Source organism: Aquila chrysaetos, chromosome Z, assembly GCF_900496995.4.
Source record: "Aquila chrysaetos chrysaetos chromosome Z, bAquChr1.4, whole genome shotgun sequence".
In the NCBI taxonomy this organism is placed as follows: domain Eukaryota; kingdom Metazoa; phylum Chordata; class Aves; order Accipitriformes; family Accipitridae; genus Aquila; species Aquila chrysaetos.
In genome coordinates, this window is record NC_044030.1 from 10,449,495 (window position 1) to 10,475,705 (window position 26,211).

At 41.8% G+C, this 26,211-nt stretch overlaps 1 protein-coding gene across 7 annotated transcripts in view; it reads left to right on the forward strand.

Annotated features, from left to right (window-relative positions):
- PALM2AKAP2 (PALM2 and AKAP2 fusion) overlaps window positions 1-26,211 on the forward strand; it is a 272,860-nt gene that overhangs the window by 192,116 nt on the left and 54,533 nt on the right. The window contains exon 1 of one of the 7 annotated variants that reach the window (XM_030003831.2): window positions 22,868-23,096. The exons of the other annotated variants lie outside the window; for them this stretch is intronic. Within the exon in view, the coding sequence (XP_029859691.1) occupies window positions 23,037-23,096 (60 nt within the window). The 5' untranslated portion in view covers window positions 22,868-23,036. Of the gene's footprint in view, window positions 1-22,867; window positions 23,097-26,211 lie in introns of those variants that run through there. 7 annotated transcript variants of the gene reach the window in all.

Consider the following 26,211-nt stretch of genomic DNA (forward strand, 5'->3'; position numbering starts at 1 on the left):
CCTGAGGAAAATACTTGCAAGTTGTAAATTTTAATTTATACTATTAAAAGTGTACAGTTTTAAGCTGCAATTGTTGCCTCCTGAAAACAGTTTTGTTCCCGTCTTCTGGTTGTTGTGTTTTTTTTTTTTTTTTTTAATTAATTTGATTCACTTGTGGCAGTGGCAAATTTTAATGGGATTTCTTTTTAATTAAAGCAAAAGCATATGAATCCCAGAGGGAAGATCCTGCTTTTGTTGAAAACTGCCCTCATACAAATAGGATGCTATTCCATTAACAGTGCTGCAAGAAGTAGATTTGAGGATTATCAGCCAGGCACGATGATAGCACAGTCCTGCTCTAAAAATGTCTGAGATTGAGACAGGCCCTTCTCCATCTTGATGTGCCTTTTATGAGAGAAGATAAAGGCAACTAAATATAGCAAGGATGGTAGCTGTAGCCGTTGATGAGGGAAGAAAATAAAATTAAAGCTAACGATCTTTGTTATTTGGGAGAACTTAAATGCTTGGGTATCTTTTCAGTCCCAAACTAAATGCAAACCTGTGCCAAGCCTCAGCCTCTCGTTCTTGTCCCCTGGACTTACATGTCTGTTTGTATGAAGTTGAGAGTGCTAACTTCAGGGTTGAGTGCTTAGAAAGCAAGTTTTAAATGCAAAATACTGTATCAGGTTTTTTTTCTCCTCCCCCTAACAATATCATCACTTTACTTTGAAGAGAAAGAGAGGCAAGGAAGAGGTGAGCCCAGAGCTGGAGGAACCTGCCCAGCTTCCCTACTTACCAACTCTTGTGTATGTGACCTGCTGCACAACCCTGGAGACCAGCAGAAATACTGGATAAAGCCCTCATACTAGTTCAATTAATGGCAGATACCTCATCAACTCCACTGTGACCGGAATATCACCTGTTGCATTTCTCTGGGTATTTTGTTGTTATTGCCATGTGCCTTTATAGTGCTGTGTACTACTTGCATTGTTCAGTTCCAATTCCCAGAAGAAGCCTATTCTAAGCTTAAAAAAATAATAATTTTGTTTGATTAGATAAAAGGGAAAAAAATCAGCTTACATATATGGGAAAATGCAAGATAAAACCTGTCAGAGGAAATTATATTATGTTTCTGTTGGGCTCAAAGAAATGTGTTTTGTATTGTGCAAACACAAAACAGTTTGCTCTCTTCCTGCACAGCTTGCCATCTTTTTTCTTTTTTTTTATAAAGGTTAAGACCTAGAAAACAAGTGTTTTCTGGAACATTTTTATTTTACTAGTTACAGATTAAGTAAATCTAGAAATACTTATCTCAGATGCCCTTTTTCTCAGGGACTCTCACAAAATTAAGAAATACAGTGATTTGCAATCTGACTTTCTTGTATACCAGCATCCCAATCGCTTAGTCTTTGCAAGTATCAAATAATTTGTAAATTATTTTGATAGCGAAGTAAGTAAAAATAAGTGACATCTCTCTGAACCTCATCAGCTTAAGGAGCTTGGTTAGGGAGCAAGCAAGATGAGAGAGATTTCAGTTTTGATTTTTTTAAAACTAAAATCTCATCCATAACGTTCTACAAAAGCAAAACCAAATCTTTTTTTGTGTATCCCACTTTTAATTCAGTAGCAAGAACAAAATGAAAAATTCTGTTAACTAGGTGCCTTTCATGGCTTGGAGAATAGTAAGGTTGTGTTTTCTTTTTATCTATCACTACTGTGACTGTTCCCTATGCTGTTAGTGGGTTTACTAATCTAAATTCCATATACCTCCCTCTTCACCAAAATGCCAGACAGTCCTTAAAAAAACTTAAATGAACATAGACTTGATGGGGTGAGAAAATCAGTAATTGCTGAGTCATGCCTCATATTCCTGCAGTCCCAGCTGCTAACCTGTTCTTTCTTACTAATCAAGCGATAGAGGCTCTCATCTCAGCGTGTTTAGATATTTGCACCGCACTGCATATTTTATGATGGAAATCCCATGTGAGTTACTGTTGTGGATTTTTTTTTATCATCCTCTCTCTTCTATGGTTAATGGCTTGGCTGGAGTTTACAGAAACAGATACAGAAGAGACACTGCAGCAGAAAGAGTTTTCGTTTGGCTAACTTGGCATGCTGCTGTAATTATGTATTGCTGTAATTAATCCAACATCATCTACTGCAGAATCTGACCTGAGCAAGAAAAGTCACTGTCCATGATGGCTAATCTTTTAATTGCAGGCAGTCCATATACGAGCTTGCTGATGTTTCTCAGTGCTTGCAGAGAGTGGGACACGGGATGGTCATGCCCACCCCACCCCCAAACAGCCCCCTATGCAGTGGGAGACCCCCAGAAAAGTGATGCACAGGCTTTGCATGGCAGGTTTAGAAGAGATGAGTTTCACATCTAGTACACCTGAGGGCCCTGAGATAACTAAGCTATATATGTCCTTCAGCACCTGAAGAGCCTTCAGCACAACATGGGGAACCTCTTGGGGGAGTCGTGACTGTAAATCTGGAATAGGGAAAAATGCTGCAAAGCCAGTGACCACAGTCTGAAATGAAAGTAAACCTAGAACTTTTCATGAAGAATTCAAAATTAACCTGGTGTGCATGAAGTATTTTTAACCTTCTTTGCATTCTTTTAGTGAAATACTAGTTTGTTGTCTTGTTGCAAGTGTCCCTCAAACGGATAAAATCGCATAATGCTCCTGATTCAAGGATACATGAACTGAGGGCAAATTGTCACATAGGGCAAATGGTTGAACATGCACTGGAGATTTTCAGTGTGCTTATGGAGCAGAATTTAGCAGCAAAATATTATGTTAGGCAATGAGACAGACCTTCCAGATAATGCCTGCTCATTACGTCTGTCTTACTCAGTCCAGGGGAAAAGCTTGGTTAAAATACAGTATTATGCACCATTTAGAGGTGGGAATTGCCGTTGGGGTACTTTCAGCACAAGTCCTGTCATGCACCTTTTGTATTGTTCTTTGAAATAGGAAACCCAGAGCTATGGCATATGGCTAAGATCTCTAAATTTACTTGAAGGTACAGCCAGAAGGAGTTCTTGAAATACATTTGAGAACAAAAATAGGTCAAGACAAAGTATTTTGCCTTTGGGTTTTCCACTAATCATTTGGTTGCTTATGTTTAATATTATAAACCTGATTTTATTTCATAGTATTACCTTAACAGCCTCTGGGTCATGTTCTGCTTTTGCATACAGCATCCTCAGCTCTTACTAGCATACTTCAGAGCTGCACACTTTGGTTTTGGAGGGCTAAACTTGGCCATACAGAGACCACTAACATCTACACACTGTTGATTTCTGGGTGTTCATGAAGTAGTCCTGATGCACATGAAGATTTTCCTCTAATTTAAGGCATACTAAAAGCATATGTCTTGCAGAAGATTTTATTTCTGGTTAGGAACCAGAGTATTTTTAAATAGAACAGAATAACTTGTCATTGAGGTGACCTTAAAGATAAAACCTCCTGCACTTCACTGTAGCAGGTAAGTTTGGACTTTTCATGTGGAACATGTTTTCTTAGTTGCTCCCTCTGTGCCCCCAGGATTTATGACCTGATTATTACACTAGATTTACACCTATGAATTGTAAAGTCCATTAAATTGTTCAATGTTCTCTTATTCTTACATTGCTCAAAAAATGCAGCAATGGAAATGTCTCCTTAGGCAGGACTTAATTGCCTGTGGAGTTGGGTTGCTTTATTATTTTTTTTTTTTTCAGAAGGGTTTTATAAGTCTGTCAGAGCAAACTGTTGGATTTGTGCAAGAATGTTAATGGATCTTTTGCCTTTGAGTTGTTTTCAACAAATATGACACCTGTTCTTGGCAGACCAAGAGCAGCGCTTTCCTGGTGCCTGCTTCCAGGGGAGTGGAGCGGTTTTGAAAGGGCCCTTAAATCCCTTACAAATTCAGGGTTGACAAATGCCATCAACAGTTAGAGCAGTTGTTAGTATAGTCTACTTAACCTGCAGCTGACCCTTTCTGCAAAAGATGGGGTTCACGACAGGTCAAGATTGAATAGGGAGAGCTTGAGCATTTCTGATTGACCAGGGGGAATGGTCAAGATTGGCCCCCAAGCACAGGTGGTTCAAGCAGGAGTGGGGTGTGATGCCTCCTCTGGAGGCACTCATGGCACTGTACAGCCAACATCTCCCCTTCAAACGGGTGAATGGCTCTGGCAATTTGCACCCTGCCATCCTTCCCTGTCACGCATCTCAAAGCACACCAGTCATGAAACAAAATGCAGGGATCCCATCCCTCTGTTCTGTGTGTATGTCTGCGCCTTCGATCTTTTGAGTTAGGTGACAGGAGATGCTTATGTGGTCCTTCACATGCCCAGATATGCATCCAAAATGTGATGGGGTAATAACACAATGAGAAGAGGTGAGACAAGTTAATTAAGATGAGAAGCTTAGTGTTGATCACAAGAGTATCATATCCTGCCACATAACTGGAATTCTGTCCATAATATCACCAAAATTTAGATGTCCTTTGTTGTATGAGCAAATATACATTCCCTCTGCATGCCAAAGTGCACATTATGTGATGCATACTGTTCTGGGCTTGTAAGTGAGGAGGGTTCAGGGCCAACTGAGGCTAAAGGTTGTATTTTGCATGTTTGCGTGGTGCATAGGTACATTGCAGTGGCTTCCCAGACAGAACATCAGAAATTGTGTTACCACCATGCCATAGTGCTTACCAGCACTAAAGGTTCACACAGGACAGGCAGAAACATGAGTGAAATATCTCTTTATTTAAAATTGTTTTGCCATATTCAGAGTATCACTTTTAGTGAGGTTCATCTTCCCAAGTCTTGTGAAGGTCAAACAGGCAAGAATGCTGGTGCTAATCAGACACTGAAATATTAGAAACGTTAAAAATACTTTCAATTGCTGTCAGAGGGCTCAAGCAAAGGAGAGATGGAAGGTTGTCTGGATGGCTTGATGCAACCTTTTAATCCTCTGGAATCTCTTCCATGATCATCTTTAGCTTTCTTGTCATTGTCCATATCATTATTTTTTTTTACTGTAGTGTATCTGACTCTGGAAGAAGTGAAGTAAGAGCACAAAAAAACTATGCTGAGCTATCAAACCAAATTACCAGGCTTTCAATTCATACAGTATGGTCCTCTCCAGGGAACTTTCAGACAAGGCAGCCAGATCACAGCCAGCCTTTCATTTCAGTCTTTGTTCTCAGCCCAGAGCACACCTTTTTGCGTTTCAAGATTGTGGTTCATTTACAGATTTACGAAATAACTTTTCCATTAAAAATCATTGCATAGAAAATCAGGGAGCAAATGCCTCCATTATCTGGTTGTCCTAGAGGAAGGAGATAATCACAAGCATCTGTTTATCAGCTAGTACAAGTTGGAGCTCCGTGCTTCCTCCTGGTCAGGAGAGGTGTATGTGCCCCTTGTTATGCAAGATTTAAAAGTGTATTAAAAGATAGCCCACCTCCTTCCAGGTAAAGGACTTGAATATAAGTGTGCCAGAAGAAATAATAAAATAAGTTACAAAAGCTACTTACATATCCACACTGAAGCAGGGAAGTTTCAGAGCCTCCTTGATTACCTGTGCCTTGTTGAAAGGACCTTCAAAGCAAGGGAGACATTTTGAGATATACAGATCAGAGGATGTCCTTGTGGATGTTCTGAGACACAAAGATTTAGACTATGCCTCTCTCCCACCCCACTCACTGGGAGGTGGTGCTGTGCTTCAGTCACTCACTTTTGCTTCCCTCGCAGTTCCAAGGGGTGTTTTCTTTGAAGCAGATACACCATCATCAAAGTGTACAGTCTAAGGCAGTCAGAAATTGCAGAGTGAGCAAGGAGGAAAATAAGGAGATAGGAAAAAAGTCAGTTTTTTCATACCACTGTCAGCTTCAGCTTCAGAAAGAGTGGATGAAAACACTCGGGCAGGCAGGATGGATGGATCAGCAGTGCACTTCAAGGACAGGCAGAAGATTTCTCCCATCATTTTTGGACTTACTCTTACTTGCTTCTCCTAAGGCAGTGTTGCTAAGATAGGGATTGGAAGTGGGGCAGAGAAAATGAGATGAAGTTTTCTTAGTTCGAAGTATTATATTGATATGACCCAAGAGAAGAAGAGAGAAAAAAATAACAAATGACGAAGTATTTTCCTAGCACAACTGGCGAGTTTGTGAGAAACAGTGAACCTTGTCACTTAGGCTTCTTAATTTAACTGAGTCAAGATCCTAACCACGTCTGGGAATATGCGTAAATGTTTTTCTGCAGAAATACTTAATTTTAGTCATACTGTTCTGTGTCTTCAAAGCAGTAACAGTCTCAAGAAGACCCATCCTTTTCCTAGATTATTTTTTGCACTAAGTGTCCATGAATGAGCTTAATACAAAGTCACAGTTCAGATTTTTATGGACAGTTACTTTTTTAAGTAAGAACTTTTGTCTTATGCATTACTTCACATAATTTTTCAAGAATGTCCCCTTCTCTTTTCATACCAGTTACCCCCTTGAATATATACTTTTTTAAAACAGCATATGCTTTTTCCTTAAAGGCACATGAAAAATGTCCTTTTTGACTACTATAACTGTAATATATGCATATTAAACTCTTTTAATGGAGCTTAAGGAATCATAGAGGATGCCCAAGGTGAAATGCAGCATGAGGGCAGTGAACAGTGGAACAATTGTCACTAAGAACAGCCCTTGTGTGTCAAAATGCACTTACGTTGTAATTAACCTATTAAAATGTCTAATAACACTTTAAAAATGTTTCTCCAGTTTCTTTTGACCTTTGAGGCAGTCACACAGGTCAGTCACGTACCTGTGGATTGAGGGAAGGGCTTGCAGTTTTACACTGCGCACCCTTTGGGGAGAATTCAGTACACACAACTGTGTTTAGCATAAGGAGGTGGTGTGGGGAGGACCTAGACAGCAAACCATGTGTGCATGCTGTTATTTAACATGGATGGCCCCTCATCCTGTCCTTTTACAACGTTAACAAACCAGCATCCCCCAGGACTTGACCTCTAAAAGGAGGCAGGCAAGGGGAGATAGGGTTGCTCCTTGGATCCTCTCTTGCCTTTTCTGATAGATCTTCAGGCACAGCTTTTAGGATCTCGCTTCAGGTGTTCATTTCATATGGAAAAAACATGGGATGGATCTGCCCCAGGAGTGCCACAGGCACTCTGGAACTCATAGTGCCTTTGCCTGTTTCTCCCCTGTAAAATGGGGCGTGTGTTTAGCGAAGGTGCTTAATGTTTCAGCAGTGCCTTTGCTTTGTTCCCATGAAGTCAGGTTCCCACTGAAGTTCTACACCCAATTTCAGTGAGATAAACTGTGATTAATGGATTAGGCAAAATTGGCCAGTGTTGGTGCTTTCGAAAAGGATTCCTCCCATAGTGCTTCTAAGATATACTAGGCGGCATCTCTTACCTCTGGCAGAGAGAGGTCTGACTGAGCAGTGAGAAAAGGCCAGTGAAATCAGAGGGATTAGGAGTCCTGGTAGGGAGAGCAGCAAAGAATGAGAAAAATGGGGATGGGCCGACAGGTTCTCAGTGGGCTTGGCTGGGAGTCCTGGGGTGCAGCATTTCATGTTTCTCCCTCAAACGGGTCTCTGTCACACCAGATGCACCCAGCCATTCCTGCTTAGGTTGGGGCAAATCCCTGTGCTTGCTCACAGTTTAGCTTACCTGCCGAGAGGAATACCAACACCTCCAGCTGCTGCCTGTAAACACAGGACGGAGTCCTGCACCTTCATGCAGTGCAAATAACCAGTCTTCCCTTTGTGCAGACATTTCTTTGATAATTGTCCTTTAGAGTAAAAGAGAATAGCTTTCCTTTTGACTCAACAAACAGACCTGGTTGTGCTTAACATGGGGTGATAATACTCACTATCAAGTGTGACGAAATGCCATCCAAGTCCTTCATCCTGATAAGCCAGTTGTGAAGAGGTAACAATGGTGTGATACATAAAGTGTCAGGAGGAATTGGAGGACTTACCTTACCTGGCAGGTAGGTTACAATTTCAAGTATCTACGGCCCCTCCTAAACAGGTGGCTGAGCTGCTTGTAAAGCATTTCATGAGTCCCTGCCCTTTGTAGCATGATGCCCCCAGGCTATCCTTAACCACAGAGCAGCTGCACAAGAGACTGCCATTATTTCTATACAGCTGATTAGCTACCACGCAGAAGAGAATATGAGCAAAATGTGTGGGGCCACGGCATCCTGCCCCAAATCTCCCCAGTGCGTGCGTCTGTTTAAAGGCTTTGCTTTTGTCTGCTGAGTGCCTGCTCTGCCTGTGAACAACATGTCCCCCTTGTTCCAGTGACTTGGGCAGTGCCTAGCCTGCCTACAGGGTGGATGTGCTCAGCATTTCCATCAGCCCGGTTAAATCTTCCCTGAGCCCTTTCCAGCACTCAGGCATCCGCCAAGAAACGGGATACCCCAACATGGTGGCCTTGCTGAAAGTAGTGCCATGCTGAGTTGTGAGGAATGCTCTTTAATGAGAGGAAAGGATGCCAAGCAGTTCCAACTGTGCAGATATATGATGTATAATGTAATTATGCTAATAATCCAATCTGGTACTTTAGGGCAAAATTCAAGAGTCTGTTATATCAAGAAGATATTTTCTGGGTTTTTTCCCCACTAACATGTATGAAGGCCAGGCATGCTAGGTTACTCTTCATTAGTATCCTTCAGAGTAAGCATTTGTCCTGATCTGTCCTCCATTTCTTTTCCTTCTGGCCATAAACAATTGTCTCATCTGCCCCAGCAGTTATCGGGGAAAACCACAGTGGGACTGTCAGAAAAATTTATAAAACCTACAAAAAGATAAGGCTCTGCCAAGAGAGAAACAAGTGGGATACTTTCCCCACTTTCTGTTTGGTTTTAACTTGAATTGCACAATGGCAAATGCTTCTCTCCAGCTGTCTGGAATTCTTTAATATCTTAGTGAAGACTACACACATTGACAAAACTGAATGTTGTGAACACCAGTTTTTAATTAGTCATCTTACTTCCTTCTTCCCTGCTGATACACCTCCACAGTCTTAACATCAGCCTTCATCTCTGAATGGAAGTTGCTGTGTCTGTTCCCTTTTGGCTCCTCCACACCTGTGATGCTTGCTGGAGTTTCAGTTCCCTCCATCTGCCTCCACCCATTAATTGGGACCTCCAAAGGTGTCACCAACATGTCCAAAGCATCCCAGACCCTTGAAATTGTTCTCCCATGGAGTAAGGTGTAAACCTAAGAGGAAGCTCTCAAGGAGCCTTTCTTGCAGCCTTCCCTCCCAGGAAGATTTCCATGTTTAACCTACTAGAAATAAGGAAATAAGCTAGATTCAATGACAGCCAAAAAGAAGTGCTCCAAGAGAAGTACAAACAGTGACTTTGGTTCATGTGCCTCCATTTCTTGCTTTTTCTCACCAGCACCATTTGAAGGCAGTCACCTTACTGCTTGACTGTAATAGAAAAGTATTTCAATTAACTACACGAAGAAGCCTTGCACTGACCTTGACTTTCTTTTGCCACACTTAATACGAAAGGCGCAGGAGTAAAAGCACCATTAAAACCAAGCCGCAACTGTTTAAAGAATAGATACAGATGGAAAAGGGAAACACAAAAATGGTTTGGGCATTATCTCTGTCTGAGGCTTTTAGGCTACATAAAATGGACAGTCTTTGAGGAAGGTGCTTGTTTCCTAAATAAGCGGAGAAACCATTGAAGAGACATCAAAAGCTGGGAAATGGCATCTCAGAGAGGGAAGATGGTGGCAGTAAGGTAATTTTAACTGTCTCTAAAGATGTGGGTGGTTCCCTGCTGCTTGCTGCTCACTGTCTTGTTCACAGGCTGGCTTTGGTAACCTGTGCCATGCATTGCAACTCATTTCTGTGGAACTGCTTTGACCAGAGATCTGTTAAGCAACAAAAAATTGCATTTCTCCCCAGCTGTATGCAGCATCCCTAGTAAGACGTGCTTTGTGGAGAATATACCTTGCTGGAAGCAGTGTAGAGGGAGCGCAGAGGGAAGCTGTGACCTCTCGGCAGGGAACAGCAGTGGGTGGGCAGGAGAGGGTGTGGAAGTGTTGCTATGCTTTCAGGATAGCCTTTGGGTGAGCTTGGCACATCTCAGCACCAGGCAGTCCATGCCTTCCTCCTACCCAGTGCTCTGGAACAGTGCCCATGGAGCACTGGGGGCTGAGGAGGGCTCTTCAGATGAACCCCATGGAGGGAGAGACTTTCTGCCTCCAAGGTCACTGTGCCTTGTCTCGACTTGCAAGGGCCGCCTCAGGCACCGTCTGGGTGTCAGAGCCTGGTGTGCAGGCTTTACACTGCACATACCTCCACAAAGCCCATTCACGTAAGTGGCACAGCAGTGGAAGTGTACTCCTCAAGCTTGGTCGCTCCCAGCCGGTGGACCTGGAAGCACAGGAGAGCCCGATTTCGTAAGAGAAATTCCTAGGTGGAGTTATGTGCTGAGAAACTTGTTCAGCCTGCAATGTTTGTCTTGTTTTGATGGTATTTTTTTGGTGGTGCTCCTTAGAAACCAAGTGACTGCTTCCTTTCTGGCTCAACAAGGCACTCTTAAACAATACTAATCAAAGAGTGTCAGGGTTTCCTTTTAAATGTTGCTTCTGACTCTCTTAAGAGGTGGGCTGCTACTTGCAGCCAGCACCCTGGCTCGTTACATCCAAAGGTGCTCCAGTTAGTCAAAGCGTCTGTTTCCATACAACTTTGACTCTTGCCTGTCCTTTGCTTTTGTTTGCAAATTACACAAGGTAGAAGGATGACTGTGTTTCGCTTTCCTTGCCAACGGCAACAGTAGTACGAGCACACAATGGGCTGTCCCTCTCTGTGTGAGGGCAGGAGTGTCTCTGAAATAGTCTGAAGGGATGTATAGGCAACTGACAAAACTGCAGTGCTGCATATAAGGTTAAGGAAGAGAATTCAGGGAATTGACCTTTTTCTTGTTTGTAACCTTTCAATTGAAAACCAGATCACATACCTCGTATTTACCTCATACATTATCTATATGCTTTATGATTATTGTATTACCTACCAGATTTTAAAATGCATGTGTTTGGTTTTGAATGAACATATATCACTAGCTGAATGATTAGCTGCAGGAATCTTAACTTTCATGGATTGGTTCTGTAGCAGTTGTTCAGTCTTGCACTTTAGAAAATGTCTTGAAGTGTAACATAGCTATTTCCAAGGACAAGAGTATCTCTCCGTTTAGCGCACCACCCAGTTCTGGGAAGTTTGAATCCTAGCTGAATGTTGGTGGTTGTCTGTGAAAGATGGGTAAGATCAGTCTCTCTATCTGAATTGCTCTAATCTAGCTGATCTTCCTTCTTTTTGTGTTATGCCCATCACTGCAAAAGGCAGCTGCACGCAGTGATAAAAAAGTCCTGCAAACAACATCATATCTCATCCCAAAACTGTTGCATGCACAGAAGCAACCTCTTGAACTGAATCTGGGATTTTAGACTAATTTATCAACATCTCTCTTCACATGTACTCAAATGACAGTGTTTCAGCCATAACAGTCCTCTATGGAAGGCACAGCTGGCCTCAGTATCTTGAGCCAAAGGAGCCTTTGTGGCTGTGTAATGAATAGCCACTTCTGGTATCCATACAGCACACCAGCCAGGCGGATGGAGGAGCTGGTGTAATAACCATATGGCTACCAGTTAAATACCAGTAGCAGATATTTTGTCTTAATGCATTGTGGCTACTCAATGCAGGCAAAAAAGCAGCACATAACAAATGATGCTGCAAAGGCATCATGGTACAGCAGTAGTCAGGGAGTTAGTCCTACTGCTGGGTTTCCAGGCAGTTGCTAATGCCCGGACTGCTTTCATCCTTGAAAAGGCTCCATATCTTAAGTGAGACTCTTGTGCAATAGCAGCCTTTATATATCCTGGCAGGTACAAAGTGAAATTTTGTGCAAGCCTCATGAAGTTATTGTCAACAGTAAGTGCATACTACTACACCAGAAACCCACTTGTGGGCACATACTGCAGGAATATATCTACTTGTGCACCAATACAGACATATACACGTGTGTGCGTGAGTGCTCACAGGCATCTGTATGTTACTGGGCGTGTGTGCATCAAAGCAGCCTTCTGCCTCATCCTCTCCCCCTACTGCAAGGTTATTTTGCATAATTGTGCCCTACAGCAGTGACATCTGGCATAAGAGAGAGCTCTGACTAGGTCAGCCTCGGTCTGCTCTGGGCAGACACTCATTAAGCACAATTAATGCCATGAAGGGAAAACTTCACTTGCCATAAAAAAAACCTCAGATTGTGCTGCATGTTGGAAACACTGTAAGTGGGTGAAGCTACTTATTAGTACTAAATGGAGGCTACTGTCTTAGAGCCTCTGTTCAGCGGATGGGAGCAGGAGGTGTATGCACAGGCATCCGTAGTTATTGTCAGAGAAAGTTTCAGTAGAAAGCCTTCAGTGTAAGAATTTCTCTAGGTGTTCAAGAGGCAGGACAGTAACTTCTCATAGCTTATATATAAACAGTGCTTCATTATAACTAATTAATGAACAGAAAATGAGGGGATTTGTACAAATCCTGTTACATTTCTCTGTTTTTAAAGGGATTGGGCTAAAAGGCAGAAGAAAAGAATCGCTGTACTGGAGAATTAGAGGAAAAGAGCGTGCCCTAAGGCAGTTGAGTGCTTTGCACGTGATGGGAGGATGTTGTAGCTGTTGAGATTTAAAATAGGATAAGACTTTGTGTATTGATAGAAAATGAAGAAGTGATGGGGCAGGCTAGGGCAATGCTGAGCATTCATCAAAACTCTACATAAAATACATGACACACCCGGAGCTACATTTGGCCAGAGTTGAATAAATGCAGTATTTATTAACTGAAATGACAGAGAAGAATTTGACATGGCTGGATTTTTATTGATGTTTGTCCAGCTGATTTTTACCTCTGTGAAAACCATGCTGCCAAGACCGTTGTGTCGTCATTGTATCTTTTCTTCTTGAGATGTATTTCTATGTGCAGCCTTGTCATGGGGTGTCGTGGTTTAACCCCAGCCAGCAACTAAGCACCACGCAGCCGCTCACTCACTCCCCCCCCCACCCAGTGGGATGGGGGAGAAAATCAGGAAAAGAAGTAAAACTTGTGGGTTGAGATAAGAACAGTTTAATAGAACAGAAAAGAAGAAACTAATAATGATAATGATAACACTAATAAAATGGCAACAGCAATAATAAAAGGATTGGAATGTACAAATGATGCACAGTGCAATTGCTCACCACCTGCCAATCGACACCCAGTTAGTCCCCGAGCAGCAATTCCCCGCCCCCCCCCCCCAGTTCCTATACTAGACGTGACTTCACATGGTATGGAATACCCTGTTGGCCACTTTGGGTCAGCTGCCCTGGCTGTGTCCTGTGCCAACTTCTTGTGCCCCTCCAGCTTTCTCGCTGGCTGGGCTTGAGAAGCTGAAAACTCCTTGACTTTAGACTATACTGTACTGAGCAACAACTGCAAACATCAGTGTTATCAACATTCTTCTCATACTGAACTCAAAACATAGCACTGTACCAGCTACTAAGAAGACAATTAACTCTATCCCAGCTGAAACCAGGACATGGGGTGAATTCACAGATCCTTGTTCCTTATCCACCAGTTGTTCTGCAGTGGTCTTTATATGAGGATACAATGCCTGAATATGCCCTTTGGAGCCAAAGCTTGTCTTCCAAAGACCTGAGCAGGGTACAGGCCATTAGCTGTGGCAGCTCACTGCAGGAAGGATAGGACCTAGACATGAAAAGACACAGTTTTGCAATAAAATGGAAGACCAAAACAAGGTAGGAAAAAGCCATAAAGGAGTTAGGAGGGATGAGGCTAACACACTGCAAGTTTCTAAGATTTTGGATTGAGTGGAGCTGGTCCCTGCTCCCAAGACTTACGCAAGTTATGTTGACAAGCTATTTACTTTGTCCTTTTTGCACATGGATGCAAAACCTACCAGCTCTAAGGAAATGCAGATGAGTTTCAGGCTAATGTTTCACATTGCCAGCTTTTTCTCCAATTAATTGTGTGATCCAGCACATTATTTGGCACAATTATGTATGGTATTACTCCTATCCCCTAGGAAAAAAGAGAAAATATAACATAGAAGCCATAATAAAACCATACCATATGGCTGGTGAACTTCTTTACATGGCTGGTGAACAGGAACGTCTTCATGTGGCTGGGGCTGCCTGGGACTTTCCGGTTGTGACTGTGTCTTTCCCTTTTCCCTCCTTCCATTCCTGGAGCTCTTGCAGTGAAAAAGTCAATGCACGTGAGACCCAGATGTAGGTTTTATGAGAAGCTTTAGGAGCGACGGCGAGACCAAGGGTGCAGATGAGAGCAGAAATTTTCCTCCATACCTAGCATCCCAGCGCCAGCAGAAAGCATGCCAATGGGCATTCATTGTTCTGCAAGCGCCAAGACCCGCCTGACCATGCATGAATAACCTCTGTTAAACCTTCACAAGGCCTGTGTGGATTTCTCTGCCGCACAGCCCTGAAATCAACACGGCAGAGAGCCTTTGAATGCCTGCATATAGCATCAGCACTGCTCACCCACGCCTGACGCTGTGCCAGCAGTGCCTGAACCATGCTCGGCCGTGCAGCAGAGGTGCTGGCAGAGGGGCCAAGGCGCAGCGGGGAGCGGGGTGTGAGAAGGGATGGGGCTGGTGTGGGGGTCAGGAGACAGCAGGAGCTGGTGCTGGTGGCAGGGGAGGGGGTGGTGGTGTGGTGCTGGATCCGAGGAGGCTTGGGTCCATATTTATGACAGTTATTTATTATTTGTTGCATTCTGCAATAAAGCTTGGCGGGGCAGTGCTTGGGAGCTGCTGGTCTGAGAGGTGATTGATTTTGTGGCTGTGGTGGTATGGACTGCTCCAACACGAAGCATCAGAAAGAGCGTGATGTGAAGGGAGAAGGGATTTTCTGCCCGAGTTCCCCACTGGGTTGTTGAAACTTTCTCCCATGTAAGCAAAGTGGTTGCGTGAGCATCCTCAGTTTCATTTTTTCCTTCTGGTGCCACTTCATGCAAAGGAAATGAGCTGCAAGTGTTTAGTTTGGCACTGTAACTTCGGTAATCATATCCAGGGCATAGAGTAGCATGGGCTGGTGCTTAATCATTCACTCATTATCTCAGTGTTGGTTCAGCTTCAAGACAAATAGAGGGTAAGAAATTGTGTCAGCCTGTCTGAAAGGAGCAGGTATGAGATGGTTTGGGAAGCACAACATACTTTCTGGGCTTCTTGGTGCACTGGCTCATTGCCTTTTCAGCACAGCTGTTGCTGCTGCTGCTACCAGTTTTAGAGAAAACGTCTGTACTTGAAGTGCCCATCTGCTTGCAGCTGTTGTCCTTTTTTAATTGGCATAATCCTGTCGGATGAGTGTAGCACAACTGTGACCTTTTCTCCTGCACTGTCCACCCAACTGCCAGCACCTCCTGTGTCACACACTGGTTTTGTCCATATGCTTTCTGTATAAATACCTTCCTTATGTACCCAGGGAGTCCCCTGAGGGCTGTCTTTACTTATGTGGCTATACAAAGAGGATTTCTCCACCTCCAGCTATGATTAATTACCAGTCAGGGCATTACCGAATGGGATAGGGACACATGAACACCATTGTAGACACTGCTGGTGAGACCGTACCTGCAACACCATATGCATTTCTGGCCACTCATGTTCCAAAAATGTGACTTGACACTGCAGTGGATGCAGGGGGGAGTCTGTGTGGACAGCAGGGAGATGAAAGCCTGACATGCAATTTGAGATTAAAGGAGCTTTACTTGTTTAGTCTAGAAAAATGCAGATTGGGATATATCAGAAGTTTATATATGCATCAGGGAAAGAAAAACCAGGAATGGCAGTAGGTTACTAAACCAAATGGTCAGTACTGGAAAAAGAACAAACAGAGATGAACTAGCCATTAGTAGATGTAGACTAGAAACTAGAAGCCAGCCCTTAAGGATCAGACTAACAATACCATGTCAACAGTGGGGACAAATTTTCTTTGCTGTTTTTAAGACGGAGCTTGAGTAGGTTCATGGAGAGGATGAGCTGACAGGCTTTCCTGCCATAACAGGTGATGCGACTGCATGACATAGGAGATCTTGTTTCCTTCTTGTATCAGTCTATTCACAACATGCATTTATTAAAGTTCCTGCAGGAGTTTTGCAGTGGAGCCTGAGATAGTGCAAATGGAAAGTGCATTCGTGGATCTGAACTGTACACAAACACCACTTCAAACTATGAGCTGAACAAGTTTCACGGGATTGGGAGGGGGATGCCTAGCCAGTGGCTTGGTAGCTGACCCCCCAAGGTAAACATGGTGCTTAGGAAACTGCAGTGCCAATGTACGCAGGGTCATGTTTGCTCACTTGGAAGCTGAGTCCAGCCAGACATGAACCACTTTTTTTTTCCCTTTTTACTGAGATTACTTTTCAGCCATATCACCAGACAGACAACAAAAATCAGCATGGCCAGCAAGGAGGCGAGCTGGATTACAGCAACTCCTTTAGGACTGGCTTGCGCTGCCATGTGACCATGGCTGCCTGCTCTCCTTGCGTCGGTATCAAACCACAGTGCTAGCACATTGTAAGTGCTGTTGGGCTAATGAAAAGGCTGTTTTTCCATGGTGATGCTACACATGATCCTGACTGTGGTTATGTAAGTACTTGTGATATTTTCTGCCAAACCACAAGAGATTTCACTTTCATGATTAGTGCATAATCTCTTGTGTAGACGGCCCAGGGACAAGTTTGGTGTGTAACCTATGGAGGGACCTCCTAGGAAAGCTGAGAAGGAGAATTGTTAGGCAGTCACTCAGTATCTTCCAGGACAGCCAATTTACATCCATCCCACACTACCTTCTGATGCAGATGTGTTCCTCTTGTTCTTTTTATACTGGGTGTCTCTGAGGTACTGAGTTAGGAAGCTATATATATAAAAAATCCCAGTTACAGTGAAGAATTTAAGGGAGTTTCCTCTTCTACTAATTGTTTCAGGATTTTTGTCATCTTTCCCACTTGTGAAAGTGTTTGGCTTTTGGTCTTTCAGAGGTTAAAAGGTGGGCAAGCAGCAGTTGGATCTGATTTGAAAAGAATATGAATGAGAATTCAGGATTTCCTGCTTAGGGAGAGCCATGTGAATACCAGTGAATGAGCCCACTCTAAAGCTCATTGCACTGTACAGTTAGTTAGATACCCATTTAATTCCACATGTTTTGAGCCATGCCTTAAAAGCACAGGTTACTGAGATCCCAGAGCTAAGCTATGGCTTGCAAAATGTCTTCTTCCTGCATTTTTGGTGGCAGGATTTATTTGACAACATGCTAGTAAGCTCTTACAGATCTTCACCAAGCCAAGTAATTTTCTGTATGATGTGAAAATAATTCATGCCTCTGTATCATCCCTAGTTGTATGCAGTGCACACAATGATGTATTCAAGGGAAGTTTTGCATCTAGTGGCTGATAAACTCTTAGTCTTCTTGATCTCATGTATTCCTTCTGAGAAATGTAGTCAAAATAACCACACTCATGTATAGCTGCATTGCAGAGTGTTTGGACAGACTACCTTTTTCTTACACCCTTTCTTACTGCTTTTCCTTTCAAACAGAAGGTAGAAAATTGTGCTTCTCAAGTTTCTGCTGTTTATGTGATTTAATCTTTCCAGACAATGTTAGTCCAGCCCATAGTCACCTAGTTAGGCTTTTTTTTTTTTTAACCTTTCTTTTTCAGAACAAAGGCATTTTGTCTTGATGGGATAAGCTTTTCCAAATATTGAGAAAATTATTTGGTACTGAGAAACTTCTTGCCTACACTTTTCTTGAAATACTCCTTATGGTGTTACTCCTTGGAGCACCAAGTATCAGCTGATGTAATCACTACACACTGTGTTTTCTCAGAGATGGCATTTTTTTGTTAGGAGGATGGACATTTAATAATAGGAGCAGTGTTGCATCCACAGAGGTTTACTGTGCAACAAGGGAGACAGGTTTTGTAGAAAGAAGCAATACCTTTTATTAGCCTGAATGAAAGAAGTAAGAGAAAAGACCAATATTTTGGGCTTAGCACCCAATCATCAGCTCACATGCATGATAACTTAACTTTCTTCCACGAAGCCACAGGATATTTTCCAGGTTTGCATGCTGCAGGCTTCCCATTCAGGCCCCAGATAAAACTTCTCTGTTTTTTCCACGCTTTTTCATTTGTGTAAGGAAATACGCTTAGCTTTTGGGATATGTGATTAGAAAAGACAGGCTCCTCATATTGCTGACATTGCAAATTTTTGGTGTACTGTCTGAGATCTTGCATAGATTGTCTGGTGACAGAGATAACTTCAAATCTGATCTTTTGTGTCACATATAAAATAGAGATAATAAAATTATGTGCAACAGAAGAGAAGAGGTAAGATGAACAAAGTGATAAATTTAAATCAGGAGATTTAGAGACTGGCCGCTTTAAAATTTCTGGCTCACTCTCCTTTCCAGCCAGGAGGTAGGAATGGAAAACCAGGTCTTGTTCCTGTAGGAGGACTCTTGCCATAGGGAGGGAGGAGCAGTACAGTATAACCATAATAATAGTAGTAAAAATAATAATAATAATAATAATAATAAAAAAGCAACAAATACTAGAAATACCTGTCACTCTTTCCTGAGGAGCTCACCAGACTGAATTCTTGGGCTTTCTTATTCAGTCCTGCAGTTCTTGTTATTGCAATATTGTACTCATGGAGTTCAGTAATTGGAGACTGAGACTGGGCAGGATTAGACTCCTAAGTACTTTTGCCCAAATTTCAGATAATCAAACCAGGTATTTTGCTGTTGCCAAACCTTGCAATTATTTAAAGTCTCTGAGTACTCATTTCCAGGACTGAGAGAGCCTTTGGATCCTATATAGCAATGTCCTATGTCAGCCAGGCTACATTCTGTACTACAGGTATGAATCCAGTTTTCTACCTTTTGTAAAGGGAAAAACAGAGCATAGTGATGTACTATTTCTCACACTAGTTTGGTTTTTGCACACTACATACAGCATGGACAAAACCAAAGGCATTTCAGGAAATTTGAATTGTCTTGGTGTCAAATGTCAGAAGTGGTGACCAGAGGAAGGGGAGCTGAGGTCTTCCTCACACTGCTGGGACTGTATCTGCAATACACTGCATGAGACATCACATCTCAGTAAAGCACTGACAGACCAGGAAAATGCAGTGAACCATTTTAATGCGGAGTAAAATGAAAAATGAATGTTGAAAATCTTGGGTGTTTTTTCCTCTTGGATTCTTTGAATACCAAAATTTAAAAAGATACAGTATGGGTACTTCTCTCACAGGCTGATTTTATGTGAAAGATTATTTTTCCTGCATTCTCAAAGAAGGAAATAAATTAGCAAGTGTCCTCATAAGCACACTTTTTGCACTCAACTTGCAAAATACACTATAAACAGCTTTCTGATAAAAGGCACCGTGAGATTAAGTGATTTTTCCCAAGACCTCAGAGCCTGGGACTGGATTTGATCTCATAAATTCCAGTCTAGTATTTTAGCCACTTGCTTTTTCACAGCAGGAGGTTTCATCTCTTTGATGCCGTGTCTCATTTTCTTTACTCATGGACAACTGGAAGACAAACAACTTTTATGGCTTCATCAGCTTGAGTAAGTTCTTAACCTTATCCAAAGGCTTTGTATTTATTGGGAAATAAAAGGAAGTGTAGAAAGGCGGCACTGGTAAATCCTGTGCTGTCAGTTCTCACAGGAAGTCGAATGACCCTTGCTTGAGGATCACAAACCACAAAATGTGGGTGTGGTATTTACTGGTATGTGCTTTGCATTCTCCTGTGAGGACTGATGGCATTTTGCATCATTACTGTAAATCCTGCCTACCTTTTCCAAGGAGATTTCAACACTAACTTATCTGAAGACAACCTGCTGGAGAGAAACGCTGTGAGGGTTAGCATTTTGACTTCTGAGTGAGTCCTGGAAAACTCTCCCCTGGTGTTTAATGATTTCTGGTAAGGGGGAGAAGGATGGGTGTTCAGGTGCAGTGACCATTCATTAGCATGTACCATCAGTCTCAATAGACCTCTGCTTGGATGGCACAGTCATATCTCTTTGTGGCTTCCTTTTGGTATATCTCTGTTTACTTTTTCTCCCTGAAGACAAGTGAACAATTGCATTAACTTTCTGATCTTGCTATGGGAATGTTTATATTAATTTCCTGTCATCAGCAGCTCTGTGATCTCTCATTTAAAACAGGCTATGGGGGGAAGCTGTTTCAGTAGTCCTGTTTTTTTTATTAAAAAGAGAGCAGGGAAAGCCCAAAATCAAGGGGGACAAAGAAGGCTAACTTTTGCAGAAAGTAAGCAGGTTATATTTGTATGGGTGTAAAGTCACAGAAGTTCAGATTATGTGTTGTTAACTGTTTACCTGTATGAATATTTTTTAATATAAAAGATGTAAAAGTGGCTTTAATGTGTTGTTCATAGTTAGTTAACTATCCTAAATATGGCTGATATATCACAATATTTTTGGCTTGCAGTTTCCGAGCTATTCAAGAGCACTCAGTTCATCCACTGGGAAAATCAAAGATCAGAGGTCTTCTTTCTGAGAAGCTTGTTTAATATTCTACATTAGGCCAAAACATTTTGTCGTTAGGATTTGCCTTGGGATCTCCTAGGTTTCAGGCGTTTTGGCAGACTTAGTTCACTGTTAATTCTGCAGACTCGTACCTTAGGACTTAGGTTGATCCATTCTGTATCTATATTCTCATTTACCTTCAGAATTAAATCCTGTGGTACAGACTTCATCATGTAGGTAATGAGCAAGGCACACAACCTTTAACAAAAAAGGGAAGATAGTAGGAGGCTACAAGATGAAGATGCATGTGGACAGGCTTGTTTCCATTGCACGCTGGTTGTTTGCGTATCTGACAAAGGGAAGGTTCAAAGGATGTGTGGAATAGCCATTGCTCACCAAAATTCTTATTTCTACCCTTAGCCATACTGAAGTAACTTGATGTTACTTCAGCAGAAGGCACTTGATCTCTTTTGTGTTTGCAGCCTAAGTCCTCCTGTAATCCATGTTAGAGTCATGTCCAGATTCTTACTGAGGAACAGGATTTGTCATTTGCTCTTTTTCTGGTTGTTATAAAAACATACTAATTGGTGAAATATTAGCCATGGTACCCAGGTTTGTTCTGTCTTAAATCACTTTCAGCTACTGAAGAAATAACCGAAATAATTTGTTGCTTCCAAAATGGACTTCAGAAGCGTCAAAGCAAAAGGTCAAAATACAGAGAGAGGTGAAGGAAAAGAGAGTTCCTCCTACCTGGTTATCAAGGAAAGCCATCTCAGTAAGCTAAGCAAAAGCCAGGGCTGTAGGTACTGCGCAGTCAAGGTTGTATAGAAATTGTTAAAGCCACTGCTAAGTGATGTGTGTAGTGTATAATTTGAATAATTTTAAACAGATCTGCACTTTCACATTTTTTGAATTGGCACCATTTCTGTGTTAATTGTGTATGTGCAACAAATCCCAGTATAGTAACAAATGTCTCAGCTGAGATGGAGCTCAGGTGTGTGTTTGTTGTTTGCCAAGTACTTGGTGAAATCAGCACTTCAGTACTTCTCTAGGTTTTTTCCGTGGCTGTCTATCACTTCACTGTCAAGAAAAGACAAAATATTTATGAGGAGGTATATTTTCCTCGGAATTTCTTTAACAAAACTACCGAGCGTGTGAGAGTGCTTTGGCTGGTATTCGTGCTGCAGTCAGACTTGCAGAACTGCGTTATAACTATTTTCAGTACACCGAGCCGATGGGGGAGCAGTGCTGTGCACAGGTGCCTCAGTTCTCTGCTAGAAGTAGCTGTAGAGACAAGTCTTGCACAGTTTTTTCTGCATCCCTGTAATTTATTTGGGTGGGATTGCAGCAGTACAAGTACTGGAGATAAAATATTGAAGGCCACTGAGTCAGATTTGAGTTAATATAAATCTAAAATTACTTCTTCTTCCCCTACCAAAGGTGGTGGTGGGGGGGAAGCCAGGATAAGTTAGTTACTTGATCTGTGTGGCTGGATTTGCATAAGTGATGTTTTCTGAGTACAAACAACTGCCATAAAAGAAAAGCAAACATGGCCACGGTGTGCATACAACATCTCACCATTTTCTGAGCAGCAGTAGGGTACAAAAGTACCATTTCAGTTCATTACTGAAATAACATAAATGTAGAAAATAACAGATCTTTACTCTTTTACCAGTTTAATCTCTTGGAGACTAGGCCTTGGCCTCTGACTGAAAAAGTGACAATCCATTAAGGGAAACTTAACCACCAGCAAGGCTGCAACTTATCATATTTGCCATGTTGCAAAGAACTCACTTCAATGTATTTTGGAGAAAAACTTTCAGGCTCATTTAAGGTAGTAACCTTATTTACTATATTGGTTTTATTGTGAGAGTGTTTATAGCAGCTTCTGTGTGAATTTATTCAGTAAAATCATGCTGATTGCCAAGTAGAGGTCAGGATGCTGGAAGCAGGTAAGGTGAATCCCTCCTGACAGAAGGAAAAGGGATTTCCTTTGAGCCAGGCTAAAACATAGTAACAAAAATAAAAAATGCAAAGCTACAGATGGTCTCTGATAGCTGCTTCTGGACTTTTGAAGCAGAGTCGAATGCCAGCAGTGGAAATACATACAAACTCGAGATTTGCAAGGGAGGGAGCGACCCTGCTGTGACGTGCTATCCACCATCGGCTCCTCGGAGAGGAGGAGTGGGAAGTTCAAAGGTTATCATCCTATTTATGCTAATTGAGTTTGAGCTAAGCTCTTCCCAAGAAAAAAAGCCTCTTATTGAATTAGTTATTCAGTTCCTCAGCGTGCAAGTGGAATGGCTGTAACGCTGTCTTAGAGTCTGCTCCGGGGGCCCTTGAAGAATACAACTAGAGGATTTCTCTCAATTTGAGCATCCCTCAGATGAAAAGCAACCAGGAGACCTGAGAGACTTGCGTGCCTTTTGCTATTTAGTCTGTCTACAGAAGGGGCCAAACATGTTCAGGTACACAGCACCCTGGCAGGTCCTCTGCTTGTCCATGGAGCAGGGGCTGAGGGTAAGAACAATTTATTTTCATACTATAGTTAAACAAGCATAATTTGTAATCTTAAGAATGTGCTGTAAAGGGGAGGCAGCATCAGAGCTACCTATACAGAAAGTGAAGGATCTGTAGGGATGTGTAGTGTTTATTCCTAAATTGTGTATTTCCATGTTGCTGTTACTTGAGGGAACAAGTCAGAAGAAGTTATGTGAAAACATGTTGTGTATGTTTATGTGTCTCTGCATTTATATTCATACAGCAAACATATGTCACTGTACCTCTGTATGTAGGAAAATATTGTTAATAATTTTCATTTCCATAGCCCTTTCTATCCCTAGGCTTTTGAAAGGTTTATAGGCACAAATTAATTAATTAAACCTCATAGCAGTCTTACGAGATGCATGTTAAGGTAGGGTTGCAGCCTAGATAAGGTAAGTCTTTTGTTCAAGGTCATGCAGCAAGTCATGAGCATATAGGAGAATGAAATCCAGATCTTCTGATTCTGAGTCCCTCTAGTTGCTTAATAGCTGTTAGTTGTCTTCTAAATTGGATTTTCTTCAAGACCGTTAGCCTTGAGGACTCATGAAAGTACGACAATTAACTGTAGCAGAACAACTATGGGCAAGATTGACGTCTGAAAAGCGTAAATTTAAGTCAACTTGGCCTGTCATTATTTGTACACTTATTCTCACAGTACACTGCAGTATTCTTTTTCATGAAAGCAGTCTACTAGTCTCTGATGGCATTTAATATGAAAGAGTTACTTTGCAATTCAAAAATACCTATTACGTTTCCTCAAGTCTCCTGATTTTATTACAACTCTTGAAATATTTGGTATGGTTTTTCTTTCAAAAAATGCCAAATGCCAGAAATACCTTTAATTTTTGAAAATATATTTCCAGCCTCAGAAGTTGCAAAGAAATACTGAAATATATGGCTTCTAAATACTACCCCCTGATTTGCCTTTCTGCCCCTGCCCACAAAAGGAGCAAATCAAAATTAAAATGCTATTTGTATCATTTTGTTTTTACAGTTTGCAAGACTTGCATCTCACTAGCTTTTATGATTTTTTGAAGATTGATCTTTTTTATCAGTCTCTCTAGAAGGCGCATACTTGGAAACAGAATGATCAAGGTCTACATACACTACTGTTTCTCTGTACAAGGATAGCTTGCATTTGTTGTTGCTAAGTCCATTTTGACTATTCCCTTTCTAATCCTTTTATCTTAAGGGATCCAAACTATACAGATTGTATGGATCACTTATCAGTCATTATGTAATCTTCTTTGGGATGGAGGTGGGATTTTGTGCTGTCAAAATGGTGGCAGCAGGACTTAATAAAGTACTGGTATTTGTGCAAAGTACCCCCCTGGAATGGGCTCTCTGGAATAGTTGTGGGATCTCCATCAGCAGAGGTTTTAGTTTTTTAACTATGCCTTACTATATTATAAAAGCTTACTTCTGGATAAATATAAATCTGTAATATATGTGGTACTGGCTTTCACAATTAGCATGTCTCTAAACACTGTGTTTTTGCAGGAGCTTCTCCCTTCTTTTTCCCCCTGGTGTCTTAATCAAGCATTACTGAAAAAAAAAAAATTCAGAAAGTCCATGAAGTGCTTTTTTGTCCTGGTTCTATTTTAACACAGACAGCTCTGCACTCATAAGTTACAGCATATCTGAGACACCCAGTATATTACCAGAAGCTGTAGATGAAAAGAAAATTTGGCCATGTGTCCAGTGGATCCCTGAAGGCATGGCATTCTTCATTGAATTGTGTGCAGTGCAGAGCTGTTCAAGTACTAAAGCAATGATAATAAATTTTGGATGTTTGGATCCAAATGCATTAAGGTGTCAGAAAGCAGAATGCCAGCATTGGCTGCAGTTCAGTCTCTGGGCTTCTATTCAAGGTATTGCCTAAGCCAAAAATTAAATAGGGTGCCTGGGGAACACTTACATCAAATGAAATCAAGTGCCCACTTCCTGTCAAAAAGGTTAGAAGATTAAATACCTGTAATGTCCTTGCAGTACAATCTTGTGGTTGTGATACCAGCTCAAACAGGAATATGTGTATTTCTATTCTAATTTAAATCCATCGGGCAGATGGCCACTGCATTGAAGTAAGTAGTGCCTTCAGCTTGCTTTCTTTCATTGCTTACTCAAAAACAGGCAGACATGGCTTCCCCCTAATAAGTGATACTGCACCCCCATATAGATGAAGTCATGCCTGCTATGGCTACGCCAGTCTGTGAAATCATAGCCTGCTGTCCACATACCCTGTGTTCATTACACATGTGTGTGGACAACTATCCAGGATCAAGCTGGGAAGTGTAATATACGGCTGTGCTCAGAAGGTGCGAATTCCACAGGACTTTCTCTGGGTAGTGTTAGGACACTTTGAAACCTTAAGTATGTCAATGATGTGGAAGCTGTCCATAGCCCCTGGTTTACAAATCTGCCTTGTACATGTTGAAAACAAACAATACAGTTTAATATAAATATTTGTTTCTATAAGTTATTTTCATTTCTCTATTGCAATGAGCTAATTTAGTCAAGCCAGTGATAAATTTCACATTACCTTTTGCCTGTGCAGGCACTGTTGTACATTAATATTTATTATATCATATTAATTAGACAGTTGATGAGAGTACACCATTGACCTTCCTGGAGGAAGGCTGCAGTATTTCTTCTCTACTCCTAGGTAAGCTTAGGGTCCAGCCAAAATCGCCATTTAGCATTTCATACTTGGAAGACTGTCCAGTCCACCTTTGACTTCCATGAAGGCTGTGGTCCACATTCAGGCTTACAGCCTGCTCCTGCAAGTCAATGGCAAAACTCTCCTTGGTTTGAACTGGTGCAAGGCTGGGTGTACAAAGATAATGTGGCAGTAGTTTGAAGGTACTATTTATAGTGATCCCAAAAGTGGAGAAGTTTGCCGAAACATTATTGCTAGGGGCTTTGGAGTTAGCACAGATACAATTAGTGAAAAGGCAGGGCCACCTCTAGTCTCTTGGTGCATAGCAACACTGTTCTAATACTAATTAGGGGCACATTCAGGCAGTGCAGTATTACTAGTAATTTGATTTAATAAATGCTGCTCATTTAAAAAGCTGTAATTTGTGTTCAGCCC